Here is a 13189-nt window from a genome sequence, read left to right as displayed (position 1 = left end):
GCCAATGTTGTAAAGTTCATATAACTTTGTAGACGTTAAGGAAGAAATAGGACAGAGAGATGTTGCCACACAAACAGCATTCAACACAACACTCACTGATTCATTAGAGTGAGCTGGACGAAATGGTCAACGACCACTGTCAGCCCCTGAGGTCCTGGAGAGACTAAAGTCCAGCACAGAAGCTCTGCAATCAGCCTGGCCTGTGATGGGTTGATCATATATGGACAGTTTGGGTATTTAGAGAGAAGAGCTCACTAGAAACTAGCGACTTATCACACGGCTAACAAAAAAGAGCCAACCTTTCATGTTCCCACAGCCAGTTGAGAATCACCAGTTAACCTTATATGCATGTTTCTGGACTATGGCAGGAAGCCACAGTGCACCTGCAGGTTCTAACTACAGACTGAACATTGCTTTCTGATCTGCACCCTCTCAGTCCACTGAGCACAGTGGTGCTGGTGTTCCAGTTCAAGGCAAAATTGAGCTTTGGTAATTCCTGAACAACCTAACCAATTTCCTTTTATCTGAGGGTTTTCTTTCACACCTTAGCAAGGTGGTCACACATCTGAATAAATTTCGTACAGTTTTTTCTAAACTGGTGATGCTGGATTCTGCAGTCAATTAGAAATGGTTCCAAGAAACGTTCCTAACTGGTGTAAATCTACATTTCTAATTCTTAGATCCCCACAGAGTCCCTTGGATTTTGAAAACAGTCGTTGGACTGAACATATACTTTTTATGCTGGTAAAGAGAAACTACCAGTCATAGTCAAATATTATCTCTAACGAGAATAGACCTTGACCAAACTAAAAAACACATTGTAGAACCCCCTGCACTACTTATTAAAATGTGTATACATTTGACCCTGTGGGTTTATTTTGGATTTTCTCCAAACTTGTGTGAACAATTCTTGTATTTTTAGGCCATTAAAGATATATGCTGTACTATAATTTCACCCTGGAAAAAGTTACGACATTCACGTCCACGATGTGTCTATGTAAACTTGAAGACGACCGTCTTGTAACGAGTAACATGATACCATTGTTACCAAACTATAAGTGGGGCTCAGAATTAGAAAACCATATTCATTCTTCCTGTCACAATGCTAAAAAACTCTTTGTTTCCATTAAATGCACAGTGGTTCATTAGTGTAGCTGGTAGTATGGGCTAATAAACAAGACCATCATCTGCAAACTGGTTTAGCAAAATCTCAGAAACAACCTTCCAATTTCTGGGAGATAAAGAACATACAGGAGTGACACGCTGCATTTCAAATGGTGCTTTTATTGCAATGTGTTGCATTCCCACATTCATAGATGTTATAGATTTGTTAGTCAAAGCATCATTTCCTCAAGGTTGGCATCCTCACCTTGGAAAAAAAGCAGAGGGATCAAATGCACGAGGTGTTTGTGTTTTGAGTGTAGTAGAGAAGTGTGTGTGTGTGTGTAAACTTGAGCAGCCACGAACATATGAATGAACAAACCTCCAAATTTTAGACTTCCAGTAGATGCAAATAGAGTTTTTAATTGTCAAACAAACAAAAACAAAAAAAAAAAAAGAAAGAAAAGAAAGTTTTGTTTGTCTGTTAGCCTACAGGGCTCTCACTCCCTGCAGGGACTGGACCCGGCCTGAGACTGATTGTCTACAACATTCCAAAGAAAAGGTAGATTTCTTTATATTCACGTTACACACCTGAAGAGGAGGGTTGAGGGGCATTAAAAGAGACAAAGAGAGAAGAAGAGGAGAAAATATAACATGCATAAAATTCTCCCAGATGAACATTGTCACTCATATTGTCTTGTAATAGCTGCTCCGATGCCTCTTTAAAAACAAACTTTACATGAGTGTAATATACAAAACTGGACAAAATGAGTAAAATGTATAATATATATTTATATATATATATATTTATTTATATTAATTTGTACAAGGGAGAAAGTGGAACCTTGGTCTTTATTTTAACTGAATTCTCCAGAGAAAGCATCAACGCCCCCAAAACAAGAGTGGTGAGTAAATTACAAGCCTATGAACCATGTCCAACCTCAGAACCAATAAGGCAGCGCTTACAATACCTGACAGCTGATAGCGTGGTAGTTTTTTTTTTAAAGTTTTGAACACCTCCATTAGGAATGAGTTGGAGTTATAAAAACTACAGGCAGTCTTGGACCTGGTTTCCATTGAACCACCAACTCAGTAGGTAGAATTACACGGCAGAAGGTGGGACCATTTCCATGAGAAGGAAATAACAGGAGACATATTTACTAGGAATTTCTTGTGGTAGCCTCTCCCATCGGTTTGGGATCAGGAATCTTGCTATCTCAGGATAAGGCTCACACAGGACTAGAGGAGAGCTGGAAAACTGCTGGCAACCACCAATTGCTGGGTGGGGGTAGTATTCCCCAACTGGGTGGTGAGTGATTGGTGGAGATTTGCACCAAAAACTTGCTCATAGTTTACATGGAAGACATAGACTTGTCTACAACCGACTGAGAGAGCAGTAGTGAAACATGAAAACATGCAGCACAAGCCGGAAACGGAACGCTTGCCTTGAAATTAAAAGCTGCACCTTACCACTGCAACCACCATGTTTCAAAAGGTGCAACTTTTACTTTGAAGGCAAAGGTCTGCGTTGCTGGTTTGTGTTGCACTCGTCACAGTTTCACTAACTTTTTGGTGAGTAGTTCAAGTCTTCCATGCAAATTACATGCGACTGCAACAATCTGGTAGCAATCAAAGTAATTGCAAGGTTTTCGGTGCAGTAACACATACCTCAATACAGCGACTTACACCTCCACAAACCACCTGCCAAACAGCTGGGGAGTAAAGATTTTTCCCTAGCAACCTGTGGTTGTCAGGGTGTCACCAACCGGTCTCTAGGCCTGTTTAACTGAGGCTTCAGGCACCTGAACTGTTTTGGTGGAAAAGAGGTACAAGTGGTGCACAAATGTTGGACCGATGTTGAGTGAGAACACGTATAAGCTGATAAAAGCCTACTTTTGCTTTGTGGAATAAAATGTTAAAGGTCGTGAACTTGGCTACCCACACCAGACATTAGACGGAACCTGCTAAATACTTAACATCAGGCAGCACAAAAAACATGAGGCAAGCAAAACACGAGGGACAGTTAGCGTGCTGTCATTTATGTCAGGTCACCACTGTGGCTTAGACAGAAAACACAGCTGCATTAATGACACCTATAAAGCAGTGAAGAGAAAAAAAAAGGAAAGCGAATGGCAAAGAGTTTGGCGAAAGCGGTCATGAGCAGGAATGTTGTGCGAATTGAGCTGAGGGAGGTTTTTAACAGTACGCCTGGGGATGGACGTCACCTGAAGACGATTAGCATAGTATTCACACTGAGGATCGGTCGGTGCAAGTCAGAGAAAGACACAGACAGGATTTTTTTGGGATAATGGGTATCCACTACGGGCAAGTTCTTCACAAAGAACCTGAGAAGTTGTTTAGGTTCAAATTAAAGTACTAAGACTAACTCTTCTCGGTACATTCAGGGGACACGTCCTATCTCTGAATACTGATCTGATTGAGACAGTTACTGATGGCCTTTTCACTCCAAGTAAATCTGATATAAAGTGCAAAATTAGATTGTATTTGCAAATTCCTGGAATAATCTGATTAAACGTCTACGTGTGTAAAAAAGTCATTTCTTTATACAGTATTTTTTTTTATAAAGTTGAAAAAAGGTTTTTAAAAAAACCCTGGTTAACAAGGTTATTACTGTTAAACAGCAAAGGAGCAATCTTTACTGCAGAAAGTATATACACGAGGCACCTCAAGTTTGGTATAAAGTATTCAGTTGATGGAAAACCAAAAACCAAAAAGAAGAAGTGAAGGTCATCAGATATCGAGTGGGCTTTTTAAAAATTATTTTGTTGTGACTGTAAATATCTATGAAATGAAATGCTCCAGTGTTAACTCTACAAGGTGAGGAAATGCTTGTTTCAGTAAGGTGCATAGCTAAGGGTTGCAATGTTTTTTTTTTTTCTCTTCCTGTAAACGAGTGATAGCACTTCAGGCTCAAAAGACCTCAATGGCAAAAAGTGGAGACGTCTCGAAAAACTGACCTAACTTTGGGACATCACACAGCTCGCTGCTGATAGGCCACAGGAGGGACGAACACGCAGAGCAGCAGCAGAGAAATCCAAATAAAGGGGGCCGCTACATTATGTTGTGTCCAGTGATGATGAGGTTTGCATATGAGTCCATGAAACGTGTTGAAGCTTTGGTCATTTACTACCGATGAATGCAAGAAGAAGAAGAAGAAGAGAGGCTACATCAGTCAGACAGAAAGAAATAAAACATCCAGCTCAACTGGGCAATGCTTCTCCATAAAACCAAGGCTCCACTCTCCCAGATCTGCTTAAACTTCTGACAACAGAGAAAATTAAATAATATGGCCTTTTTTTTTTTTTTTTTTAAATTAACCCGTACAAAAAGCCAGTCCACACTGCTTCTCTCTCAGTAAAATCACATTCAGCAGTCGCTAAAACCATTCTCTGGCATAGTCATCTGAAACACCCACAGGTACTGTGCAGGGTTGAAAAGAGTCGAAGAAGAAGAAGAAGAAGAAGAAGGAGAGAATCATATAGGACATCTTCCATCTTAGAGAACACCAGATATACAGTATTAATCACACATACATACACACTCACTGATAGTCATATACATACATACATCATCAGAAATTAAAAAAAAAAAGGTAGAAAATCAAATCAAATAAAAATGTGACGGAGGCGAGTAGTTATTTACCACAAACTCGGAGCACTACTTTTTTTGATTCTGAACAAATACATATTCACATTTCTCTGTTATATACATCATGTTGACATCTTGAAACCAACGTTACAAAAGAACCTAACCTGGTACCTGTTACTTGTAGTGATGACGGAGGGAGACTAGGTAAAGGAAGCAAAGGAGGGACTGTCGTTTCCACTGAATGGCTGTTGCATATAAAACCTTACCCTGGATGTATTTGGCATATATTTTTCCTTCTATTTTTCTTTATTTGCAGGTTAAGCTGACAGCTGCTGCTGAGTTTCTGCAATGAACAGGGTTGGAGAGGAAACCACTTCCATAGGAATGCCTATTTCATGCAGGAAAGTGAAAGGAGGAAGGCTGACACTGACAGAAACCTTTCAGAGAGGTGCGTCCTCCCACTTTGTGCAACTTCTGCCGTCCAAACAGTGGCGCAGGACTGTCAGGCGACTGCATTCAAACAATTCTCTAGAAAATACTCCTTGAGGGGGTCTAAAAGGGTTTTAAAATGGTCTGAGGCTTGAGGTGGGGCTGAGATATGTTCTTGCCTTCAGTTTCCCCCTGAATTCCTGATTGATAACGGTGGCAGAGAAATGATTCAGTTTGGAGGTCAAACATTCAAATAATTGAGCCGGAGCTCCTTACTACAGTAACCCACAAGGATGATCATGAATTCAGGCATTTATAAAAAGTCATCAATTAACTCCATTCCTCCAGAATCTGGGAAACTTTCTTGCCTTCCCCTGCTTTGACAAAGAGTTTGGAGGTAGTACGTTTTTAACTGCTTGTGGACTGCGATGCAGTTCAAAGGACCGAAAAAATTCTCAAAAATTAGATAAGCGACACATAAGGAGTTTGAAAATTCGGACTTTTTTGATCAATTACATTATTTACAAAACAAAAGCAACAAAAATTTGCTGGTGAGTTTTTGCCACTTTTTGCCCCCACTGTTGTATTTGGTACACTGCTTTAATTTTACATACAAGTTACTTTTATTTCTTATTCTGGGACAAATCCATCAGATTTAACGATTAGTAAAGTCGATGATAACCAAGTGCTATGTTTGCTTCTTCTTGATTTATGAAAGAAGACTTGTTAGCATGATTTTAAAATAAATCCATATAAAAATAGAAAGAAATCCTCTCTATACTGGAGGTGTTTTTGCATTTACTTCCGGAGCCACTGTTTGGACGCACACTGCATGATTCTGCACACAAATAACACGTCAAGATTGTCACACAGAGCGTTGCAGATGAGCACAAAGTGGTTCTCACATTATTAAACACTTCAGAAGTTGGTGGGTGGAATGTAGACCTTGCATACTATCCCTCTTTTTCTGGGTAAAACATTGCATACGGCGAAGTATCTCTGTGTAAAGACAAAGGAAAGAAGCCCTATTCCACGTGACTGCATCACCTACGTGAGCGACAAGTTTGGCAGATTGAAGACTTATTAGCTGAGTGGGTGGGTGGGTGGGTGGGGGGAGGAGTGAGCTTTATTTGAAACCTTCTCCACGGATCAAGTTTCCACGAGAGAAAGGAAGAGAAATAATAAACTGAGACCGGTTCGATCAGGGAGCACCCGATATTTGTGCTGGCGTTGAGGCGTGGCAGATTTGACAGGAGGAAACTCGAATGATGCTCCCTGACAGAACGAGCCCTGCTTTTGAAAAAAAAGAATAGAAAAAGAAAAGAAAAAGACCACTAAGTTTGGTTACACTCATTCCAAATGTTGTTTAGCATCCTCTAATTTAAACCTTTGGATAAAGGGTGTCGGACTGGAGCAAATTTAGAAAAATCATATGCATTAAGAAGTGCCTAAGCCACATATTACATGTTTATAGCTCTACAATATTTTAGTCATGTAAAGAATATTAAGAGGCAACGTCTCAGCAGGGTTTTCTCCTTCTTAAATTTCCGGTAAGGTGTAAGTAGCACATCTTAAGATTTGAATTTTGTTGTCACGAGAGGTCTGTTATCGCTGAGAGACACAGTGTCTGACTGAGCAACAGTAGTCAACAGAAAACTGTATATGAGTGTGTAGCCAGTGGAGTGAAGTCTTCATCAGGGAAACCAGAGGTGGAAGGAGAAGAGGGTTAAATCCCTCGTAAAAAAAAATAAAAAAATAATAATAATAAAGATTCCCAGGAGGTGAGGAGAAAATGAAAGGATGTTTTTGCAACTCTTCCTGTTTGGATTCAAATTCATGACAGCTTTAAATCAATTATCCATCACATCGTTGTTAGGAACTTCTATCACTAAAGCCTCTACTTAAATGTCATTATATAGGAACAATATCCAAAAGCGTGCCGTTTGCTGCGGCTCACAGCAAAGAGCCCGGTTTCAGTTTATCATTATGCTTTGTTTTTTTATACAATGGTTACAACACATGTACTGTCTGAAAAGTTTTTCTGAAAGTATTGTACATACATAAGAATAAAAAAAGAGGAGAAAGCAAGAAAGATGGCTAACTAGCTCCCTGGTTACAACAAGAGAGAAAGCAGAGCAATCAAACCCTTTTTTTTTTTTTTAAGTGTGGCTGCATGTAGTGCTGACTGGGACGCCAAAGGGAGCGAGATCTACCTTTTTAATAAAAAAAAAAAAAAATTCTTCAAAAACCAAATCGCTTAAAAGTTTCACATTTTAGAAGCTGGAATAACGTCTTCCTCCTCCACCACAACATGTAGCTGTGTTACAATATCATGATGCCGAAAAAACAATCTAAAAAAAAAAAAAGAAGAAAGAAAACCTGGATCGAATCACATTATAATATATATGTTTTGCTTTTCTGAGTAATCAATTAATTACATTTGTTTTTTTCTTTGTTTTTTCTCATTTTTTTTCTTAAAGGAAAGCAGTTACAAGAGTGAGCTCATCCCCAAGTCTTTGTCCTTCTGTACTGTACAATACTACCTGCCTGCATGGTGCACATGGCAAACAACACTGATAGGCTGAGAGATAGCATGAAGATACACAGAGAGAGAAAGAGAGAGAACCCAACGGGGCTCTGTATTCACAGCTGCTGAGGTGAGGGGTAAAATGTGACGGACAGACAGTTAAATAATCATAACAGTCCTTTTTTCTTATACTTTGAGAAAAATAAAAATAAAACCTCCTCCCAGGGGAGGAAGACACGTAAAGTTCCAAACTGAGCAGCATCCTGTCTGTCTCCCATCCATCCATCCATCCATCCATCCTGGCTGTTGTCAAAGCTTGTTCTGATGATCGTGAAGATGATGATGATGATGACGGCGAGAGCAGAAGTTTAAAACAAACAAACAAACAAACAAACAAAAAAACAATCCCCAATCCAACCCAAAACACAAACAAAAAAATAATGATGTAATAGAATAATATGTTGAAGAAGTAGAAGTAGAAGAAGAAGAAGCAGAGCTTGGGAAAAACTCAAACTTCCACCAGGCACCGTAGCTGATAGAGAGAGACAGTCACAGAACCAGCTGATACTGAGCTTCTATCCCACAATGCCACAGAGGTCTGAAACCTTAACATTCCCACATCGCTGAGAGACAGGCAGAGAAAAAACAAAACAAAAACAACAACAAACAAACAAACAAACAAAAATAAAAGCCAGAGGTGCTGCTGTGTGGGATAATCCCAACACTTTAAAAACACTGAGCCCAGCTGTATGCTGCAACTCATGCTCCCGAGATGCGCTGCTGCTGCTGCTTGCTGTTTCGACGGCCTGACAGAAACCGTCCGATCAGAAAAAAACAAAAACAAACAAAACTAACAAAAACATATAAAACACAAATAAAAAGGAGGCCGGCCCTGATTTGACAGTGACAAAAACTTGGCAAAACTACAATGACGTTGCAGTTGTTTTCTTGGGTCAGGAAGCAGGAAGTAGGTCACCAAGGAATGAGCAGCAAGACAACACTGCCTTTAATAGGCTGAGGCAGACAGACAGGTTGTCAGACAGATTAGACAGGCAGGTTTAAATACACTGCTGCTCCTTCTGACTTCAGTCTTGACTTAAAATGTTCTGGGCATCAAACAACCAGCCCTGAATCCCCACCCCCACCCCTCCCCAGCACAGAAGTGGTTAGGCTGCGAAAACTCCACCGACAGCCAGACCTCTCTGAGCCTACTCTGTGGCCGTCCAAACATCCATCCGTCCGTACATCGATCCATCCAAAAGGTGAGACAGAGACAGCAATGGGTCTGGTGCACCGACCCTCCAAGGAGGAGGTGTAGAAGTGAGAAGTAGATAGAGCAGGAGAGCAGAAGAGGTGGGGGGTGTCACTCAGTGAGCAGCTGCTGGAGGAGGCTCTTCTGCTGGGCTTGGTTGTTCTGGGAGCCCTGGGGTCCGGGGCCCTTCTGGGAGGCCGCAGCTCCGATGGAGCCCTGGTTCAGGTAGGAATCACTGCCAACAAGGTTCACTGTGCACTGGACGTCCGCAAATACCTGGACCTGCTGCACCTGCAGAAACACGGGAATAAAGCGCGAGGCAATGCTTACAGAGGGAAGGAGGTCGCGAGAACCATCACTGACAGCGTCGGGAAAAGTCTAAAAGCTGTCAATCATTTTGACAGATTTGAACAGCAATGTTTGATGCAAGGGCTGTTTTGTTGCTTATTCACTACTTTGCATTGTTTATTATGCCATTTGTTGAGGCTACAAGGTGTTTTTTTTTTTTAATTATTAAAAAAAATAAAGAGGTGGTTTGTAACTTAGCAACAAGGAAGCCTCTGTAAAGGTTGGAGCCTGCACAATTAACCTAATAAGAACAAGAAAGAAACGGTGCATTTGCTGAACCTTTTTAACCTCACTAAACATTTTCAGGAGCACACGATGCAATCCAAAAAAAAAAAAAAAAAATCAATTTAACTTGGGGCGTAAATGGAGACTGGAAGGAGAACTCTGCATCCTATGAGCATACTCTAAAGTAAAGCCACAAACTGAAACTAAGACAAAGCAAATGCAACTGGGGTGTATATCCCGATGCAAAGTAAAACAGGAAATGAAGCAGTGAAAGGTGGTCATTGGGACATGAAACTATCACAGCTGTCCAAGCTGGCAGGTTCAAAGTCACTGACCTGCTGGTCGCTGCACACTGAACCAACGTTGCTGAGGTTACTGTTGCTCATGCCAACTGACTGCCCAATGGGAGGTAATGAGCTGACGCCACTCGAGCCCCCGGCCATGGAAACGGTGATGCTCATGTTGTTATAAACCCCCTGCTGGCCAAACGGCTGCCCTGCGCTCTGTCCTGACTGACTGAACAGGCTGCAGCACAGAAAACAGTCAGAGAGGAGTTAAAACCGGCCTCACAGATTTCATTTATTAATGTTTGCAAATGTCTTTGTTCCTTATAAACTGTATGCATGCTCCTAACCTGCCCACGCTTGTTGGTTGCCAGCCTTTCATGTCGGGTGACTGGTAGCCAGTAGATGAGTTTTGCTGAAGTAGAGGACTCTGGGAGGTGGAGTTCTGAGGTGATAAAAGTGGGCTGGAGGGGCTCATCTCAGGAGCAAACGGTGGGTCTTGCTGGACCACAGCTGTAACAAAGAAAACATGGATGTTTCAAAGATGTGAAATCATAATAAATTTATGTAGGTGAATCAATTTTTAAAAGGTTTTAATGTTCTTAGGCACAAAATCAAATTCACCAACCAACAAAGAGGGTGGCAACACCTTCCGAACAGAAATGCAGACACAATCATGTGCTTAGAGCTAAATGCACAACAAAGAGCCTCTATCCAGTCACTCAATATGGAAGAGCAGCATTTCTACTCTCAGATTACTGAGGTCATCAACCTACTCCTAAGAACGAGCCCAGACACTTTTGGAGGAAGCTCATTCCTGCTGGCTGAATCTACAATTGTTGTTACCAGCACCTTCAGCTCCACCTCTTTATTCATCACAACAGATCAGTTTAGTATCCACACCAATTTTTCCTCCAATTTGTGAACAAGGTTTAAATATGTCCTCTTCAAGGAAACTTCAAATGGGGATGAATCACCGCCTTAATATGGTGAAAGGGTTTAATCCTACACCCTTGCGCTTGGTCAGGTCTTAACAGGCAAACTGGTCCAGGGTAAGGAGTGAGGGTGGAGTGTATGTTGGAAAAGACAAGAAGAACCCTGTGACCTGTCCGAGGCTACGCACACAGAGGGAGGGGGTCACCAAAGATAACCTTGAAGTCTTGCTTTTTTCGTTTGTTTGTTTGTTTTACCAGTAAGGGCCCAGCCAGTGTTAGCCTGAAAAAGCCACATGGGGCAGCGCTCCTGCAGAACTCCAGAAGGAGCTTCAAGGATCCGGTGGTTTGCAGACTGAAGTCGAAGTTGGAAGCCTTGGAAGTCTGATTCCCAGCTGGCTTTAGGGACTTGCACCTCTAAGTCTGTCAAAACTGTTGAGTGTAAAGCTTCATTATAATTGGTGTTAACCAATGGTAAACTAATAGTCAACTTAACCTCACTGTTGAACAATGGCATTATAAGTTAATTTTACCAATCAGTAGTAAAACAATCATTTATTTTTCATGTCAGTTTGTGTGATAAAAATATTTGTTTAACAATTCCCTTCATGGTCCTACTTCTAATTGCATTTAATGCAGACCACATCCTATTTCCTAAAGCTACCCCAGGTGCCTTGACCTAAACAGAAGTCATCCCCCTCCCCCCAAAAAAACAAAACAAAGCAGAACAAACAAAAACCAGGTTCACACCAACATCTCTTCACCTGTCTCCACCTGTATTAATTACAAAAAGTTTTGATATTTTAAAGTGAGCCTGTCGTGGTTTAGTATTTTGGTTATTTTGCTCCCGTGAACTCACCGGACCCTCCAAACTGCTGAAACAGGCCTTGCTGCAATGAGGAGTTGACGGTGCTGTTGAACTGGCCCTGCACGCCACCCATCAACGTCTGGTTGTTCAGGGGAACTCTGCCGGGCAGCTTGTTGTCCAGAGGGCCCGCGGTAATGGGGCTGAAGTGACTTGGTGAGGTAGGAGGGTTTCCCGCCATCAGGTTGTACCCTGGTGGGAAGTTGAACTGCTGTTGCTGCTGTTGTTGAGTCGTTGTGGGGGGAGCTTTGGGGACCCTAGCAGTCCCAATGGGCCCCACGGCTCCAGTGGGAGTGCCTGCTATGTTCTGTCTCATCAGCATGACCTTCTGCTGGAATAGCTGGCGTTGGCGATGCTGGATGCTGTAGAGTTCCCGCTGACGCTGAGCCAGCATCTGGGCATTCAGCGGAGGCTGCTGAGAGGGAGTAAAAGAGCCTGTTACAGAGAACTTATTGCCCATGTTCAACCTAAATATGATAGTTAATCTTATTATCCTGAGCTGCTTTGTACAGGCTTAAGAAAGAAAATTCACCCAATTTAAAGACCAGCATAATAACCATAGCACAGAAAAAAAGCAAGTTATTAATATGATTTGAAGAAGACTGGCAGTCCTAATTTTCTTAATTTCAATCAGCTCCTGGTAGGGTTCAAAGATCTTATGTGGCTGGCACTGGCACAAAAAGCCAATACGAGACCGAAATTAAAGCCTGCATTAGGACACTTAGGCTACGTTCACACTGCAGGTCTTAATGCTCAATTCCGATTTTTTGATCAAATCCGATTTTTTTGTCTGCTCGTTCACACTACAAATAAAATGCGACAGCAAACGCGCTCTAGTGTGAACGCTCAAAGCGGCCCGCATGCGCAAAAGAAGACGTCACACACAACGCGCTCTGTTTAGACCCAGAGCAAACAATATTGTTTGACTGATGGCCCTTAATATAAAGACTTTGGACTTCATGTTTCCCAATTTTTGCTTTAAGTTATTTTGTTATTTACATAATAATGTAGATAACCTAATGATGATCCTTATTGCTGTTTTAGAGGAGCGGTGCTTCAAAGGATGGCTGCAGATTTCTTTCAGAATCTGCAGATTATACAGTACAAATAAAATGTTCACGTTTCTCCAACGTTGTCTTCCCAACAGTTTCACCGGATGGCCAGGAAGCGTTCGCGATGTCTTCTCGGGCGCTTCTCCGGCGCTGATAATTGGCGTCTGTCTTGTGTCAGTGAGGTAAAAGATGGATTTAATGCGACACGACCATTCAAACAGCAGTCGCTTTCTGAAACATCGGATATGTATCGGATTCAGTACCACATACGAAAGTGACCCAGATCGGATTTGAAAATATCAGATTTGTTCCGTTCACACTGTCATAGCGTGATCGGATATGGGTCGCATAGGGTCAAAAAAAAATCGGATTTGATGCGCTTTCGCCTGCAGTGTGAACGTAGCCTTACATTCTTTTGGAGTCTCACCTGACCCCCCAAAAATCAGCTAATTATTTTGTATGATAACTTTTGTTTATTAAATAAAGTAATGCATAATTTTACCTTCACACTGTAAATATTTTCAGAGTTACAGAGGTGCGTGGAAATTCGGTGTTTTTAGTTTGC

General features: G+C 41.6%; 1 protein-coding gene across 5 annotated transcripts in view; it reads right to left on the bottom strand.

Annotated features, from left to right (window-relative positions):
* Positions 1-1264: 1264 nt before the first annotated feature.
* Positions 1265-13189, bottom strand: part of ncoa1 (nuclear receptor coactivator 1) — a 101383-nt gene continuing 89458 nt past the window's right edge. For 4 of the 5 annotated variants that reach the window (XM_076874071.1, XM_076874070.1, XM_076874068.1 and 1 more), the window contains 4 exons: positions 11567-11987; positions 10126-10288; positions 9827-10016; positions 1265-9209 (listed from right to left, as the gene is read on the bottom strand). In XM_076874071.1, coding sequence (XP_076730186.1) covers positions 9030-9209; positions 9827-10016; positions 10126-10288; positions 11567-11987 — 954 coding nt within the window. In that variant the 3' untranslated portion in view covers positions 1265-9029. The remainder of the gene's footprint in view (positions 9210-9826; positions 10017-10125; positions 10289-11566; positions 11988-13189) is intronic. The other variant, XM_076874069.1, reaches the window with a different exon arrangement.

This window comes from Maylandia zebra, linkage group LG15 (assembly GCF_041146795.1).
Source record: "Maylandia zebra isolate NMK-2024a linkage group LG15, Mzebra_GT3a, whole genome shotgun sequence".
In the NCBI taxonomy this organism is placed as follows: Eukaryota; Metazoa; Chordata; class Actinopteri; order Cichliformes; family Cichlidae; genus Maylandia; species Maylandia zebra.
This window is presented reverse-complemented; position numbering and strand designations above follow the sequence as displayed.